Below are 18,915 nucleotides of genomic sequence, written 5' to 3'. Positions count from 1 at the left end.
CTATCTAATGGACAGATACTTTTCCTGGGGTGTGACATCTGAAATTAGAAACAGTATTTTGGTAATGCTGTATTTATGATGAATAGAACAAAATGATTACAAACCCATTCTCAAAGATAAATAGGAGGGCCTCTTCATTCACTTCTCTGACTGAGAGAAAGCTTAGTTATATATGAGTCAGATAAATTGGCAGTACCACAGAGATTAATAAATTCTAGCAGGATGAATGTCATGAGAAAGAGGGGTATATTAAGTTTATTTGAATGACCGCATATAGGAGCAAGTTTTCACATCTCACTGGCACAGGTGACAAAGTCTGCAGTCTGCTCCCCATGTGCAATTAGTAACGTCAAGTTTACCCTTTGGATTTTTGGTATAATACTTGCATTTTAAGCTAAGCATTAGTCTTTAGTTTATATGCGAGTAAAATGAAAAGACTTTGATTTCATTCAAGGTGCTAAGGGTTCTGCTGATCTGGAGAGATGAGTCAGAAGTGACTCATCACCTGTTTTTTGGCAAGATATTTAGAACATGGACAAATCACAAGGTGAACGGTAGGAATCATTTGAAACACTACAATCTTTCACCATTATTTAAAAGCTCTATTGGTTTGATGTTACATATTTCTATTTTTCTGAAACCTCACAGATAAACCAAAAGGCAGAAGGTTTCTCCTCTGTGTAACACTTTTACTCTCTTTACTTAGATTTCACAGATTGTAACATTCTGCCAGGTAATACAGCCTGCATAGTAGAATTTATCATAGACACCAGTTGCTATCACCTGTGATCTCTTGACTTACAGAAATCAGAAGATGACTCATGGTGTACAGATTCCAAAAGAAACCTTCCAGTCAAATATTTCTGATTGTGTTGTGCCCTTTTTGAAGGGTGCCTGTAGTGTCACATAAAACCAAGTAAGTGTCAATCACTTAAATACATTAAACATCCATTATTCAGTATCCTGACTGTATCGCAACAATAGCATTTAAAGTCAGCCAATTTCTGGACAGATGTTTCAATCTCAGTACCAAAGGAAAACAGTTTCTTCTTTACTAGAACCACTTTCTATAGCTTAACCTATCATTAACAAAACAAGCAATTGCTAGTTACTCTATTTGGGTTTTTTTGTTGTATTGCAGAGAAGAGAAGTGAGACTAACCAGAAGTATAATTTCAAGTCTAAACCAGAAATGTCTTAGGTACAGGAGAGTAAAAAGAGGACAACAAAACCATTGAGACGGATTGCTCAGTTCAGAGTTATGTACCTATTGGCTGGATTCATAAGGATGTGGGGGACGTACACTATGCCAGGAGAGTCACCGCCAACTAGAAACTCAAGTGCACTGGAGTGTTTATCCTAGAGCAGCTTAGTCCATAAGCTTTCTTTCCTGTTTCCTCTGAAATATAAGACATTATTCTTCCTCATTTAGCAGAGAACAAAAGTACTAATTGCTTACGTCCCTATTAAATTAAGATCAGTAAACGGTTGTGTTGTTTGGCCAGCTTCATCTCAGAGAACCTGCAGTATGATTCTTATGGCTTACTTCAGAAGATATGGAAAGGAAAATTCTTCATTCCAAAAATGAAAGCAATTCATTATCGCATTTGCCTTAACACAGACAAGAAGAAGCAAGTTGTCCAGAAACACAATTCTGAAGAAAGCTGGAGGAAAAAGAAAAAAAAACAACTGTCTTGGTCATGCTTTTTGTACCTCATTTAATCAACTTCCTATATTTATTTTCTCTCATCTAATCTTTATTGGCCACAGAGAAGTCAATTTTCTTAAACTTGCATCAAACTTAAGTTATGGTAATTGTATTGTTATTAAGCAGTACAACTTATTTTTAATTTCTATTTTAATTTAATTTCTAACTATCCAAATATTCTGATTTACCAAAGATACCTTGTTTCCATATTCTTTTGAAGACAATGAACTGGCTTGAAACAATAAACAGTGTCTCTCTCCTGAATAAGAACATATCTTTTGTGTGTGTGTGTGCCATTCCTACTTCTCCTTTCTAATTCTCATCACCTAAGCCAATGCCATCCTTTTACTCCAGAATGTGTCTCACAGATTGGGATTCCTGATCTCACACTCACCAGCGTATGAGACACTTCCAATTCTGCACCTCTCACACCTTCTCAAGTGTTTTTTGGACAAAAGGGAAAGTAGTGCCTTGCAAATGTTAGTGCCACACACTAGATTAGATTACCTCAAATTCTGTGTATACTTTTAGTGGAATCAGAAGCCCAGCCTCAACTATGCCTGCCCAGGAGGAAGGACCAGAGCTAAAAGTGGGCTCTTGCTAACTGCTTGTGCTGATTCACCTGCCACTGGTTCTGGTTAAAACTGAATGCAAGAACTACAGAGAAGAAATGGTTCTATGCACAGAACAAATGAGGTCGTGTGCAAACATTGTTAATTTGGACTTACCTTAAGTAATGTTACACTAGTCCTTTCATTTTGCATCTTAGACTTGCTGTCTAACTTTGTCATGGAGGAAGAACTCACAGGAAGAGGATCCAAGTGGTTCCTTTTGACTAGTTTAGCACCACCGTAACATCCAGAGGTCTCCAGAGGCATGAAGGGAATTGGGTCCTTACAGGAAACTTTGTAGTCTCATTCTGTATGCACTGTATGCATAGGAGCAAGTAATCCAACATACATTGTAAAAGAAGGCAACGACGAGACGTGAGACTCTTGACAGGAAAGGGGTTAAAAACTTTACTTAAACCTGAGAATATTATCCATAAAAGGTACGCCTACTGTAGCAGCATAAACCCCAGTATAGCCTAATTTGGCCTCATTCTTCACAAAAAAAAGTGGTGAGTGTTGCTTTAGAACGTATTTTAAATGCCTTCTTTTGTGTGCTTTCTGTGCTCCTATCATCCCTTGGTAGCGGTGAACTGAACTGTGACCACAGATTTCAATTGGTTGTAATTTCTCAGTGGGTTGTTACCAGAATAAGAGTGATATGCCTTATATGGAGATATATTATTGTTGACAACAGCTCAATCGACATTCAGATGACCCTCAATCACCATGTTTGAAAGATCAAGACACCTTCGATTACAGTTACATCCAATTCTGCAAACTTGCCCTGAACCAACCTTTGATGACATTTGTATATTCTTTTACTCTTACTCTTGGCGTAACAATGTCACATATTATGTATACATAAATAACAGACATTTTAAGGTGGATTTTGAATACATTCATAATTAATCATATCTTGGAAGCAAGCTATTGTAACTTGAAAATATCTTATTGGAAATACATATTAGCATCATAGGTTATTAAACACTAAGGTCTGTTACTTGTTTCAGAATTAAAAAAATGCTTCAGTATTTCTCAAAGAGTTTAAGGGAAACCTGAGATAAAAAAAGTTGCTAGCAATGTTGTCACCAGATATAAATGCTGCCGATGCTTTAGTAAACGATAAAATGTTATTTTTACCTTCTTATTCTTTCTTTACATTATTTTTAATAATAATTTTTTAAAGGAAATTAAATGGAAAACTGTAATATAAAATAATACCACAGTAACTTTAGACAAACTCATCTGCATCCTTTTTTAAGTCAAAGAAAAAATCAAACCAAACAGTATTAAAGTCATATTTTTACGTACAAACACATAGGCTAAACAGGAAATGCTGAGAATACAGCATACTGAAACAAGCATAATTTCTGTAGTCTTCAAATTATCTGTTAGGAAAATATATGAACAACAAATGTAAAATACAAGTGAATGATCAGTAAGTGCCAGCTTCAATAGTGCAACATTTTATTAATGACAGAAATATCTGGTTTTAACACTGCTCATGTTACAAAAAATGCAGTGATAGTAATAATGGCAGCAAAGGGGAATTTGGCACTGAATATATAAAATAGCAAAAGCATTTCTCAGTGGTCTTCTAAATGGGTCAACAAAAAGCTTATTAGTGGAAAATAAAAAAATAATTCCTTTCAGTTATTTAAACTGGCCAATCAAAGAGCAAAATAAAAATTTGTTTGTGTAAAATAGCGCAATATGATTTACACAAGGTTATCTTAGGAATGTTAACTTTTTTCAAAGTCAACTGATGTAAATGTAAACACAAATATGCTAAGATACATTTAGCAACATGCACATGTGTGCATTTGTTTTTATTCAATTCAACTGCACAGCATATAAATGTTTAGTACTAAAAGGTGCACTTTTAAAACTAGCTTTATTTTTGGCCTGCTTACATACCTGTGGCCGAATTTATGCTTGCTTTTTTTTTTTTTTTTCAATTAGACCTACAATGGTGGTGTTCCTAAAAATACACTGGTGTGGAATCTCTAAGTCCCTTATTTAAAAACTCAACAATCTAAAAATGTAATATAGTACGGTGATATTTATCTTACTATTAGGGTTTACACAAAGTTTTCATATTCTGCTTTCCATATGTATATTTCAGGATGTACATCAAACTTAAAGTCAATATAAGCTCTGTCTGCGATGGGAGAAAAGATATGGGCACGTTAAAATACACTAGCCATTTTGAAACAGTAGCTCATGTCTTTTTCTTTTTTTTTTTAACTCTTTAATGCTCCTGAAGTTTTACATACAAAGAATAAATGAAACGCGATTTTATTTCCTTAAAATTTAATACCGGAAATTGGTGTAAGATAAAAACCTATGTTATGGTTGACTTGTTTTTAAACAGGAACCTGAGTAAGGGCAGGAAATATAGCATTATGACTAAAAGAATAAGATTCCTCAATAATTTAAGTAGCTGAACAGGTTTTTAATGTTCTACCATAAAACAGCAAGGTGAAAGATGATAATGGCCTTGTACTCAATGAATTATCATGAACACCCACTGCAAACCTGAATATTTTCTGCAAAAATAAAACATCAGATTATGCACAATAATAAAAAGCATCAGAAATAGATGCACCTGGATTTTTTTTTCTTTTTTTAAACCACAAATATCAGAATTCAGCATTGTGTCACAGTCCTTGAACAGTTGCTCCGAGATGACTACATTAAGCACACTACTGCACTAAGTAGACACCCCACAACAGGCTTGCACTGCAACAGTAACATAGTTTTCATATAGGCACAGGCTTTTTCTTATTCATGTTCAAAAATAACATGAAATAAAGAACTAAAGACAATATTAGGATTCATCCCACATTTCCTTGTTAGCAAAAGTTCTTGCCACTTTGGTAACTGAAGTCACTGAATGTTTTTTAAAAATTGCAGGTACCTCAAGGAAAAGAAGAGTTCCATTTCAGCAAGGCAGCATTATATCAGGATATTTTATACCAACTAAGGCATAAAGAACTTTGCATCAGGGTATACAATACTCAATCTTTGAATAAAGTTTCATATTCTGTGTGGCGAAAGTGCATAGGAGTGGGATTCCACTAGAGTAGAAAGAATCCTCTCACAGTATTAAGGCCTTTCAATTTTATGTGAATTGTGTCAGGCGAAAGTCAGCACAGTGAAAAAAAGTAGGCTATCATCATACTGGACACCACTGAAGTTTTCTTAGCATGTCTTGTCTTCTCCTACTTGTCGCTCATCTTCTTCATCAGCTTCCTCAATAACCTGAATTTCATCTGCTTGAGGTAAAGATGAGATCTCAGTCAGCAGTTTAGCTCCTTCAGCTTTATTTTTTTCTTCCTCTTCAATCATTTTCTTCCATATTTTGTGATTTTCACTGAGATGGTGTATTAGCTGGCAAAATATTCGTCTACCTTTTTTTCTTCGAGCTTCTGTAAAATTATAAGCATATTTGATTGTTCGAGATTCAAAGTAATTATATTTTACACATACAAAACCAATGGCACATTGCAAGAGAGATGCAAATTTGAGCAAAAACCATGGATGCTTAATCAGAATATTTAAATAGCGACATGGCAAAGGATAACAATGAGTTTCCATTCAAATTCTCCTGGTAAGAACAAAAATTTTATTAATAGAGTAAAATTTATGAAGCAGCATAATTGCACAATCTGTAATATTTGTACTACACAATTTCAACCATCATTGCTATGTCTGAATCCATGACAACCATATGTGCCAACCGAAATACAGAAACTTACTTAAAATGAGATCATCTTCCATTTCTTCATCATCACTCTCTAACTGTGCTCCATCATCATCTTCAATACTATCTGCATCCTCCTCCTCTTCATCAACCCACTGCCCTGGAAGCAACCCAGCTGCATTATAGGAATTACAAAGGGGTCCAACTATGTGAGTGATGAAAGATTCTTGCAGTTTTGCAAGCTGTGGAGAAGAACGATCCATGAAGGGGCTTATAGGTAATCCAAGACTTGCTTCTTCATCACCCTGAAAAACAAATGGAAAAAATTATCAAAATTTCTCACAAAATTAACTTTGAATTTTTATTCTAAAGATTACTTTCAAGGAAGCAAGTAAACATCACATGGATTGTATCTTTTTACTAGAGGCAATAATAGTATAGACTAAGTGAATTAAAATGTAATTAGGCCAATTTAAAATAAAGACACATTATGGCTCAGACTTGCATAGCCCATAATCCTTCCTTCAGCTTTGCTGCAAGATACCCTCGTGCATGGATGGAGACCTAGTTCTACTGGAGCTCCTGTTACAGGACGGCCTCACAGCAGGCAAAGATTTGACTTCAATTGCTGAGCTGATGAACAGAGAAAACGGGGAAGTAATCAGCCAGAGTAAGGCATTCTGGTTAACAGCTTCCCCCAAAAGTCATAGAATGAACTGAACTGTAACATCCAAAATAAAGTGGTTTGGTTTGGGGCTTTTTCCCACTTTATAAATTGAAGAAGAAAAAAAATGTAACAGTTGCTCATACACAACTGAGTTATAATCATTTATCTCAGCACATCTGTGGACCTGATTGCTTTATGAAAAAAGCTTTTCCGAAAGGAGAAACTTAGAATACTAAGGTCTTATGGTAAGGTTCTTCTTCAGATTATTATTGTTATTGCTTAAATCTTCCAAGTGATTTTTTTGTTTACGTTTATCTTCCTAGTTTGAAAAATATTTTTCAGTCCTTGCCTCATAAATAGCTACCTACTCAGAAAACTGACTACAGAAAAAAAAATAGAGTAGAAATGTAGAATATATTTTGGGGTACTTACAGAAGTAGTAAATGTTAAAATAGCCAACAAATTTTCAGACTTTTTTCTAGTTAACAACGTTCCACTGTAAAAATCTTATTTACATTTTAATACTGTTAGTTACTAATGTATATTTTATATATTTAAATTTGAAAGTTTTGAAATATCTTCTGTCTTTGCACTAAGAGTTAGCTGAATATACATTTCCAGTCTTGTGGATTCTATCCATATTCTTTGGCCTACAAACATTCCAGTGAACTTAAGTTCCCAAAGCAGAAGAAGTTATTTTGGTTTATCAGCATCATCCTAAGAAAAAAAAAGCCAAAAGAAAATAAACGGGTATCTGAAAAATGGACAACACTGGCAGGGAGCTTGTTTTCAAGCTTCTAACACAATTGATAGGAAGTAAAAGATTATGTTAGTATGCTACCTATAAAAATAAATTTTCAGTATTCAGAAAGAGAAGACGGAAATACCTTACCTGAAGATTTAACACAAGGAATAATGTTTAATGTAGTTATACATTTGATAATGCAAAGAATTTATCATCTACCTGTCATTAAAAAAAAAAAGTAAATTACATTTTCCATACCCACCTGTTCATAAAATTCATTGACAATGCCTTCTGTCCATTTCAGATGTAGCTCTCTCACTTTTGCTGGGCCATTAATATCCGCCAGTTTGATGCATATTTGACAGGCCAGTAGGCGATCATTTTCATTGCTCCATTCTATGCCATGACTGTTGATATCATTGACCTGGGTTGAGCATGTACATTTTTAAAAATTAAGTTAAAACTATTCATCAATGTTATTTTTTTCAGGCTTTCAACAACAGACACTTGCATTTAAAAAAAAAAAAAAAAGTGTCATTTACTATCTTTCAGAAAATGAAAAAGTGAGATATGCTTTAGGTCTCCTCTGGGCCTCCATGTCACATCTGCTAGGCAATCTACAAAACAATCTAGAATTGGTTTGTAAAAAGGAAATACTGTATTTGCATTTTTTTCAGTAACTTAATTTAAATAATATAAAACTTCAAATGCAAATTATTAATACTAAAAACAACTGAGTAGCAACATTAACATCAGCATATCACGACCAGCTCAGTGCAGACACCAAAATGTAACAAACCTTGGCATTAAATTCTGCAAGGAAATCAAAATGCTTCTTGAGATCTGTGGCAAGGATTGCTTCAATCACTAAGAAACGAAAACGCTTGAATTCTACATGATCAAGATTTGATAAAAAGTTGTATTCTGGTTGTGATAAGAAAAGATTCCAGGCAGAAGCAGCATGGTGATTTTCTAAGACTGATCTGTCATTGTAGAGAACAGCCTACAAAAACAAAAAAAAAAAGACAGAAAAAAAAAAAAAGAAAGAGAATCATAAATGACAGAGTAAAGATTTAAATTCGTAATTAAATATTCTGAAGCTTACAGGATAGTCCGAAACAAGTCTTTAAAACAAAACAAAACAACTATTGGAAATAATGTTTTGCCTTCTAGTTTTGAGGGTTAAAGTGGAACAAAAAAGGCAGATGAGAAAAAAAAATAGCAGTTTTTTTCTGTCCTTAATGATGTCTTAGTGACATTTACATTCACACTGTAGCCGGACATACACAAATCGCTTAAAACGCAGACTTTCCACTTCTGGCAGTATGTGTGGATTATGCACACTGACATAAAAAAACCCATCAACAAAAAATCAAAACAACAAACAGACAAACCCCCAGATCTGCATATATGCTTTTAATTCCACTTAATTCCAGTATTGTTTAAAAAAAAGCCCCACAAACCAAAAACAAAAGACCAAAAAACAATTCATGAAAAGAACTCCAAAGCATATAAAAACTGTGGTTAATGCAAAATGGTGTGGAGTATCACTAGTTTTCACCGTGCTGTGTTTAATGCTGATGAATACATTTTAACTGCAAATGAGTTAATTAAAATAATAAAATAATAGTAGATTTTACTCACAACTCCTGTGTTTATACAAACATCCTAGAAAATAATTAATTGAATATAGATTAAATAGGACCTGAAAAAAATTCTTTGGGAAGCTGCAAAAATCATCTTTATGTTTTGAAGAAAGAAAGAGATTATTAACAAAACGGATGTATTTATTTTTGAAAATTGGAGATGAATGTCTGCATTGCTTGTTTTTATTCTCCCTTGTATACTGTTTTCAGCAGAAATGCATAACTGCCTACATCCTAAACTTTTTTTGCATTAAGGAATTGTGGAAAACTCTGGAAAGTTCATTTTTAATATCTCCGCCTCCTGACAAGTTGCATTGGTTTGTGATATAGGGATATAGAAGAGAAAAAATGTAATTATTCTGATTTCAGACACAGACAAATAATTTTCCAGTTAACAAATTTCTTACCTGAGGTGCATTTGTAGCCACTAGAAAAGCATTTGTACGACCAGGATGATCATAATCATGCATGGCAGCTGCTACGTATAATGCCATCAATTCCAAAGCAGGAATGTTTGATGCCAGACAACCATAACTGTCATCAGCAATAGAACAACTTTTTGAAGAAATGTAGCTGACTTGAACAGGGGCGATACCACTGGCTTCATCTAAGAAAATAAAATATTTTTTAGAGCATTATTTCATTCCTATTTTTAATACATTTTAAATGACTTAGCCATATACTATTATGAACATAACCTTAATACAGTTGTCCTTGTAATTGTGGAGCTGAATAATTGGCAAAGAAAGAGTTATACTTTTTAAAAAAAGACATGCTATTGTTTATAGATAAACCAGCAATTCTGAAGAAAAGTTGAAATGCCAGTAAGTTGTAAATTTGTCGTGACCTCACGGGTTGACCAAAAGGGTAGATGCAGTCTTACAAATACATAAAAAGCTTCAGCTGTTTCTTCACATTACTCAAGGAGGGCAAAATCCTATAGGACATTGCAGAGTCTGCAAGAAGTTCCCCAAAACTGGAAAGTGGAACATTCCTGTTCTAAACCCAATTCTTCACCTATGACTACATACAGATATATCTCAGGGTCCAGGTTTTCAGACAAGATTTCCCTTTGCAATGCTGAGGGATAACTATCATTCACACAAACAACGGAGATTTCAGAAGAGCTTTGAACAGCCATGATCAGGAAAAACAAATATTTTTAATTCACCACACTCAGAGATCACTCTTGCCACAAAATTTTAGAAAAAGAAATGTAAATTTTACACTTTTGGCAATATGTGTGGGGCTCATATCCACGCTTACTGCCCATCAAAATCAGAGAGGAAAGAAGAAAAGATTTGTCTTGGTCCTTGAAACTGTATGGGGACTTAGAAGACATAAAAGAGAGGAAGTCACTCTCTTTGCAGCTACAGTTCACTCGTGCTGTAGAAGGCTGGTTCAGAGGAACGTTCCAGCAAGCACAGAAGGCAATCTAGTGGAACAAGGGACACTGGCCACCTAGTCTATGTCTTAATTGCAGTAAAGTTGTCATTTAGATTAGAAAGCGACCGTAACCATCTAAGCTTCGAATTATTAAAATGCACTCGTAGGTATGTGTTCCATGGAAGGGAATGAAGAAAAGGAAGAAAAACTAGCAAAAATGTACATCTCAGAGTCCAAACTACAGATCTTGGAAAATCCACACGGATACCAGTGGTTACACAGTACTGTTAAGGTCTTTGTCACTTCTTTGCCTTCCCCTTATTGTCGTGCTGTGAAAGACTTCCTGCTGTTAGGCACACCTGGAATTTCATTCCCTTCTTAAAATGACAGCACTAAAAGAGCATTCTACAATTTCTCTGCAACCTCAACAAGGCCAAGAACGGATCAGTCAGCAACTCCCTTAATATTTCTATAATTTGCCCATTTCTTGAACTTGCAGACCTATAGGAAAAGCTCGGGGGAAAGTGGAAACTACTGCAAAAGGAATTAAACCCACTAAGTTAGAAATATTTGCATGATAAGGAGATTCACAGTTTTATTCTCCTCTTTCCCCTGGACCAAGTCACTACCTATTAAAAAGAAAAAAAAAAAAAAGGCAATAGTACTTATTTCATCACTGCATAATAAAAAAGGTCTCTTTTGCCTTAATAGAATCACCAAGCATTAAAAATCCTCGTAACATTTATACTGGAAGAGTTCCAAAGCAGAAAGACCATAATTTCTTATTTTAATTTTGCTTTTTTGTTAAGGGAAACAAAAGGATTTTTATCATTTTTCTTTCCTCCAGTCAAGTCTCCAGTCTCAACCCTTTTAACACTTAGAGAAAGAAAATGCAATAGGATGCAATCCGTGGAGATGGGCAAACTTGGAAAAAAAGAGAAAGATGACAGCAGAGGGTCTAATTATTAAGGAAGAAATAACATATATTGTATGATGTTCAATACAGTTCCCAAATTACTTCTTAAAATTACAGCCCTTTAAAAGCCACATGACTTGCATCTTGGTTTTTTTTTTTACTTCACATATAAAACAGTTCCTAGAGAGTGCTTGATTTTATTTTTGTTAAATACATTCATTTAAGTATAAAAGTGTATATTTAGAATAATTATACTTTGCTTTAGGTATTTTAGTAAAAATCTATAAACGTAAATTTAAAAGTTAATTCCACAAAAGCAAGCTTCATTAAATCTAATGTCATACAAAATTTGAATTTGAAATCTTTATTTCTCTTTCAGGAATGCTCTTATGCAGTTATTGGTAGGGTAGTCAGTTCAATGCCTGAATGTCTGCATGTGATATCTAATACAGAATTCCGCAATACTCATTTTTACACTAAAACCATTGAAGACTTCAACTAAGTTAAATACTTTGACTTTGGTATTTTTTTCTTTGATCTATTTAATTTCCCAATAAAGTTAAGAAATATCACTCTAATGGATTTCAAATGCTAAAAATACGCTGACTATAGCAGTATCCAGAGGTTTCACTGAGTACAGAATATTTATTAAGTGACCCTGTATTCTTGGCTAACAGACTAACCACTACCCATCTAGTAATTTTTCTAAAAATCTACTGCATGATATTTCTGAAACATGTGTACTAACATTGTGATATTTCTACTGCCTTATATTAAATGATAAAAAAAAATTGAATAGTAATAATTAGATTATTTCTTCTAGAATAATTTGCTTTAACTATTGTAGTTTCATAAAAAACATTCTTACAGCAAAAGAAAAAAATAACCCATGTGAATACACACCCATATCACTTTCCATTATATGCTCATTATGCATTTGCTGAAATCCAGGAATGGGCCGTGTTGTCAGATACCATACTGCATGAAGAACATCTGTGGCATGTATACGATTGTGATCTGAAAATTATCAAAATATAATCAAAAATATTATCTGAAATACAATCAAAAGGTACAAAAAGAAAAAAAAGAAATGTAATATGGCAATTTTACTCTAAGGGAGATTTTGATTAAATATAAAGGAAAAATTGATTTAAAATTGTTAGTAGAGGCTATATCACCAAACGTTTTCAAGAAACAAGTTAGACAAATATCAAACATCCTCTAAGCATACTTCATCCTGCCCGAGAGTCAGGAAGGGATTAAGTAGCCTTCTAAATCAATGACGGTGAGCAACTAGCATTGCTTCCAATGCAATACCTACAAGCACCTGGGTTGGTGCACACATTCGTGACACAGAGAGTGGGTGGGTGTGGGGAGGGGTGGGGAGCTGTTTTTTTGTTTTGTTTTCCAATAAATTTGGCTGCCCTAAACAGCAAGATGAATAATTACTGTCAAAATTCTATATTTTCTTATTATTCTGCTATGGGCCTAAACCAAATTTCTATTAAATCAACAAATATTCTCCCATTGACTTCCAAATGTTTGAGTCAAATATCATTAAAATTCTTCAAGATTATATTCAACCTACATGTTAACAAATTCAGTTTTGGAGTCCACTAATTCTTTGCTGCAATTCATTAATTAATACGCTTATCAGAATTTAGGACTGATTTAAAAATATACTAAGTTCAGACATTGTATACCTCTGTATTAGACATTAAACTACTATAAACACTAAAGGAGGTACACTAATATAAAAGAAAACATATCTAATTGGATAGTACTTACAGGGAATATCTCGGTAGCCATTTTCTAGTGCACGGAAGTAATTCATGAATTCTTGAGTTGGGATTTTGAAAATTTCAAACAAACCAGTGTCTTGAAACAAGGTATAAATTACCTAAATGCATATTAAAATAAATTTTAGTCTGAAAAATATACCTAAGCATATTCTGCTTTTTCAACTTTAAAAATATCCCTATTTTTATATTTTTACTTGCTCATAGAGATGGAAATTACTAATTCCATTAAAGAGTATCTGAAAACTATTGTCATAGACACGTTTAATGACTTTAACACAAAAATGTGGATTTTTATCATCCTGTCAAATACACAATAATAAAAGATTTTATTTCTTTACTGATAAATTCTGTTCACAACTGATTATTTTTAATAATATTCTCTGAATTTTTCATAATGTTAAAGAACTCATGCTTTATTCCATTAGTGACCTAAAAGGAAGAAATCGGTATTCTTATTATTACTTGAGCAACCTGGTCTAGTGGAAGGTGTCCCTGCCCATGGCATAGGGGGTTGGAACTAGATGATCTTTAAGGTACCTTCCAACCCAAACCATTCTATGATTCAAAAATTCAAATTACTTAACTATAGTAGCAGAGACATGAATATAAAGAAACCCAAAACCTAACATTGTATCCTTTTCTGAGACTTTGGCAAAGAAATAATATTTCTTTTATTCATTATGACTTATCTTGCGTTCTGCATTCAAAAATGCAGTCAGAACATCCATGCATGTGTATACTGTGCAAATACATTATAGTTTACAAGTAGAACTTAGTGACTACAAAGACCTAATCCCCCTCAAGACTGCAAATATTATGAAAGCTTCTCAAAACAAGTCACCGCTACTCATTTTTGTCACTTCTTCCCAGACACTTGAGAGAAAGAGTAAGTTCTGAAGCGTGGGAACATGAGAGCAAAATGAGGGGACGTCCCTCCTTCCACCTGTCCCAACCATTCCCCTTACACATACCCAATTTGAGAACCTTACAGCTGGTGATGGTAAAATACAGTTTTTAATTGGCTCTTAAGTAAGATATGCGCTGTAAGCATATATCTTACTTAGGCAAGATAAGTAAAATATCTGACTTATATTTTATGCATCAGCTTACAGCACAATGGACAAAAGGACTGGAGCGGGAGGAGAAGGACAAGTGGTACATGCAGATACAATATCAGCAAGAACCGATACAGAAATTCTGGTAGAGTTAAGTAGAAACCTGCACACTTAAGTACTTACAGGTTTGAACTAACCCCTAGATTGCACACAAACGAAACACAAGCCAATGTGGATCACAGAATACTAGCGTACTACAGAAAGAACACCACTCAGAAGTCGATTGTGGCATCCTAGTCTGTACATTAACAGTTGTCACTAACTGAGGTGACAAAAGACCTGAAAACATTTGATCAAACAAGACTAACTGAAGATTTAAAACAATACCCAGAATATTGTGTATTGTGAAAGAAAAGACAGTGCCTAACAACAAAAATTAAATTATCCCCATTGTTTTTTCCTGCCTTCAGTAGAGGTGCAGGCCTATGCTTCCAACTCCACCTGAGTGCTTCTGGTATGTCTCCTTCCCTCCAGCTGATTGTTCCTAACACTACTCTTGAACAAGAGTAACATGCGTTCTGCTCCAGGGTAGGAAACTAAGATATTGGCAATACAAATATTTTGTGGTCAGATCAGAAGCAAATCCATCTCATACTATAGCTCCACAATTGCTAAATCCAGTATAAAGAAAAAGACAGAAGCTTCCAGATGACATTGATGAATGGGAGAGGCTGGGAAAGAGCAAACAGGATCATTCTTTTGCACCTGCCAGTAGATTGGCTTCCGCACAACATGAGACTGCATGAAAGAGCTTAGTAATAAGTCAGAAAGAGATAAAAGGGATACTACATGCAGAAAGCAGCATGGAAAAAAAATCCCATTGTTTGTAGGATCAAGAGGCAAAAGACTGCCTAAAAGATCACTTCTCTTCCCCAACAGGTGTAGCTCTGGCAGAAATATTTTACTGAAATAAAGAAAAAAGATATGGTTGACAAACAAGGTAGTAATTCTGAAAGCAGGAGACAATTTTTCATAGGAAATGGCATATTACTGCAAAACCTAATCAGTGTGAAGCGAACCTATTTTTACATTGAGAATAAAATTCAGAAAATTTGGAGCAAGGTGTCTATAGATAAATCACTTCTTATGATTTACAATGAAATGGAGTACATGAGAAATTATATTTCTACTTTTCAAGTTAGCATTCATATATATATATATGTGTGTTGACTGCAAAACTTCTTCATGGTTTAAATAAAATATATAAGCAAAACAGCTTTACACACCCTCCCTCATATAATCAAAGACAACAAACCTGGCTAAGGATCCTTCCAGATTGGTCTCCCATTTCTTGTACGAGGTCAAAAATTTGAAAATTCCAATTGCTCATCTTCTCAATTAGGGAATGATGGTCTAATAACATTGTTTCTAATGTAGGACTCTGCTCCACCTGTGCGAGAGTAAAATACTCTATCATCTCTAAAATAACAATGAAAACTATTTGTCAGTTGTATTGGCAAAAAAAGCCAAGAAAATGATAAATTATTACTGAACTTATTGAATGGTGCTGTGAGTACGGCTACGAGTAGATCATAAATCAATAGTACAAATAGCACAGTTAAGGGCTTAACATGTCACATTTTGGGACAGCAGATTCCAGGGCTTTCTGAGATAATGTTAAATTTTCATTCTTATTTCTTTTTAAACAAGATGAGTTAATAAAACAAAGCAAAAATATGCATAGGCTAACAAAAACATTTACTGACCTTTAACAGTTCACTAACTGAACAAGCTTTAAAAAAATTGACGTATAAACCCAAAATCTTAGTAAAGCTTAAACCGTTTGTCTCCCTGCACTTCCAATATACTGCACTGTACGAACGTTCATTTGTAAGTCTCACTGAAACTGCCATATCTTTCATAAACTTCCAAGAGAAAATACTAGTCAATCAGTGTTTGAGCATACTATCAACATTACATCTACAGAAATTAATTTTGATCAACAAAAAATTAATGCAATCACCATCTTTCTTGTCATTTGCTAGTGAAATTTACACAAGCTAGAAATATACAAATTGTCAAATGAAAATCTGAATTCCGGTGATGCACCATTTCCCTTCAGAAATTACAGTTCTTAGCAATGCAAAGACCTCTTTATAGCCTGTTAGAAATGATGAAAAAAATACTGTACTGACAAAAGTTATTGCAAGGGTTTTTTTGCAATTACATGCTTACAAGCAGATTATTTTGTGTTTGATCGATCATTTCCTTCCTTTCATCTTTTTTCTTCTCTGTATGGTGGTCTTTTGAAATACTAGCACTTCCAATTTCACCTTAAAGAAAATACATAGATAAATATATCAATAATTTATTTGTAAATTACTACTGTCTAATAATTCTTGAACTGATCATGCAGATTCTTCACAGAAATACAAGTAATAACTTGTTTCTAAACCATTTTTATTTAAGAATTTAACAACAACAAAGTTGTAAAGGACAAAATTTATTAGACAAAGCCTATTTGAAGATTGAGAAAAGGTAGAAGCATAACTTTTTACTTGTAAAAATTGGTTCAGTGATTAGTTTAGCTGAGATGGCAGAGAACTTGTTTGATATATGGAGTAGAGAACTATAAAGCTATGAGTAGAAGTCTATTATAAAAGCCTTACTCTGAAGCAGGCAATATTTTAGATTATCTTGATTATCCTGAGTCACAAACTAAAATAAAATATATGCATATGAGTTACTTAAAGTATAGGAAAAATTTCATGTAGAAATATAAAAATTTTAATTTAATTGTCTTTTAAAAAAAAAAGAAAGTTGGTATCAAATATTTGTCTATTTTGAAATCCCACCTGATTTTCTGTCTTTACATTCTGCAAATTCTGGTTCTGGTGTTGGAACAGGCTTCAGTATCTGACGTCCACAGCTTATAGAATACATGAAAAATATTTACAACATTTAGTAATTTTCTTCTTTTCCTACTGCTGTGTTGTACTGAAAAATATCTGCAAATTACTTTTCTTAAAAATGCATGCTTTTGAAGGTTCCTCCACCAAATGACCTTAGCATTTTTCTCCTAAATTTGGCACATACAGATTTAGTCTGTACTTACAAAATAATCAAACATTGCCTCCCCTGGACTCACCTCCATGAATTAATAAGTAGAGCTAATTATTTAGAAAGAATTCAGAAATACAGAATTCAATTCCCAGGTAGGAAGACCTCCTTTTCTAAAAATCTGTAAAATATTGTTACTCTGCAATAACTGCTGGTTTCAAGGACGAGCCATTTCAAATCAATGGCATACATACAGCATTCTGTAGCCTCCCCTGGATAAATAGTTACAGATTATTACGCGATCATATGCCTTTTTTTCAATACCAGTAGATGTATAGGTTTGGTTATATTTTTTCATTTTAATTGTATTCTTTTCGACGCATATGAAGTTACTAAAAATTTAACAGATTTTACGGTACCTGCTACACACATAACCTAGAGGTGCTTTAACTTGCTGCTGAAAATCTGGAGAGCTAAGTGTGTATCCTGGAGGCTTATATATATTAATGCTTGGTTTTGTAAGAAAATCAGCAGTATCAGGAAATTCTACAGGTGACCAGCTGCTGAAAGCCCCGCTGGAGACAGATCCATGACTAGGTGAACCCGCAGGACTCAGGCCAGGAGAAGCACCTTCCAAAACAAACATGACACGGGGTTCAGATTACAATAAAAACGTTACTGTTTAGGAAGACTGAAATTAAACAAGAAGAATCTTTATCAATTGTAAAGAGAGCGCAAGTTTTCAAAACACAGTGTGTAGTTCACACTGTTAAAGACATATAAAGTAGCTAGATCTGTTCCAAGTTTTGAGATCGACAACTATGCAGCAGTTTAGGCTACACATCTGAAGGGACAAGCTATGTAACGTGTTATAACATCTGGCTTTCAAAGGTTTGGTTTGGTTTTAGCTTTGGCAAAATTTAATCAGTACCTGAAACTTTCCATATTCCTTTCTGATTCAGGATTGCTTTTTTAAATTTTCCAGAAAAAAAAATAATCAAAACCAATTCAGTATTGATAACCGACCTAGACAAAAATCTTTCACCTCATTGTTTTGCAGTAAAGAAAAAATATGCTTCAGACATTTTTTAAAACAAAGTATAAAAACAAAATGCTGTAATATTTTTGAAGCAAGGGATTAAAGTGGGCAGATACTGGCCTTTTTTGATAGTGATGTACTTTTTTTTTATTGGCGTGATAATCTAAATCTGCCTAATAAGTCATTGGGAAAAAAAATATCTAAAGTTTGCTTATGGGTAATTAGAGATAAAAAACAAAGAAACAAACAACAAACACCTCCATCTTTCTTAGGTCCATGAAATTCCCTGTTCCCGTTCAAACAGTAAGCTAGGGTTTACTTCAGGCTCCTGTCTGTGAAATCTGGGAAAGCAAGCTGGTAAGTCTGGACTTTGGCTATCCTGCGCCTAACATGAATTTATAAAAAAATTTTGCATCAAGCCAAAACATCATTTCTTTCGCTTGTCAAAAGACAGCTTATCTACAAGTGCCCAAGGTAAGTTACAGCCATAGTAAACATATTTTGGCCAAAAAAGAAGAAAGTGCCCATGAGCAAAATAACTAGGTATTCTGTGGACTTTCCAACACTGAATCACT

The 18,915-nt window shown here is 34.0% G+C and overlaps 1 protein-coding gene across 2 annotated transcripts in view; it reads right to left on the bottom strand.

Moving 5' to 3' along the window:
* Window positions 1-229: 229 nt before the first annotated feature.
* The window catches only part of PDE3B (phosphodiesterase 3B), a 100,518-nt gene continuing 81,832 nt past the window's right edge, over window positions 230-18,915 (bottom strand). The window contains exons 6-17 of one of the 2 annotated variants that reach the window (XR_010070631.1): window positions 17,721-17,931; window positions 17,097-17,170; window positions 16,477-16,574; window positions 15,557-15,691; window positions 13,173-13,284; window positions 12,288-12,401; window positions 9,490-9,689; window positions 8,236-8,439; window positions 7,699-7,860; window positions 6,080-6,329; window positions 2,436-5,749; window positions 230-1,663 (exon numbers count right to left, since the gene is read on the bottom strand). Coding sequence is in view for 1 of the 2 variants with exons in the window: in XM_063331340.1 (XP_063187410.1) it covers window positions 5,523-5,749; window positions 6,080-6,329; window positions 7,699-7,860; window positions 8,236-8,439; window positions 9,490-9,689; window positions 12,288-12,401; window positions 13,173-13,284; window positions 15,557-15,691; window positions 16,477-16,574; window positions 17,097-17,170; window positions 17,721-17,931 (1,787 nt within the window). In the remaining variant the exon portion in view is untranslated. Of the gene's footprint in view, window positions 5,750-6,079; window positions 6,330-7,698; window positions 7,861-8,235; window positions 8,440-9,489; window positions 9,690-12,287; window positions 12,402-13,172; window positions 13,285-15,556; window positions 15,692-16,476; window positions 16,575-17,096; window positions 17,171-17,720; window positions 17,932-18,915 lie in introns of both variants that reach the window. The other variant, XM_063331340.1, reaches the window with a different exon arrangement.

Source organism: Chroicocephalus ridibundus, chromosome 4 (genome assembly GCF_963924245.1).
Source record: "Chroicocephalus ridibundus chromosome 4, bChrRid1.1, whole genome shotgun sequence".
Lineage (NCBI taxonomy): Eukaryota > Metazoa > Chordata > Aves > Charadriiformes > Laridae > Chroicocephalus > Chroicocephalus ridibundus.
This window is presented reverse-complemented; position numbering and strand designations above follow the sequence as displayed.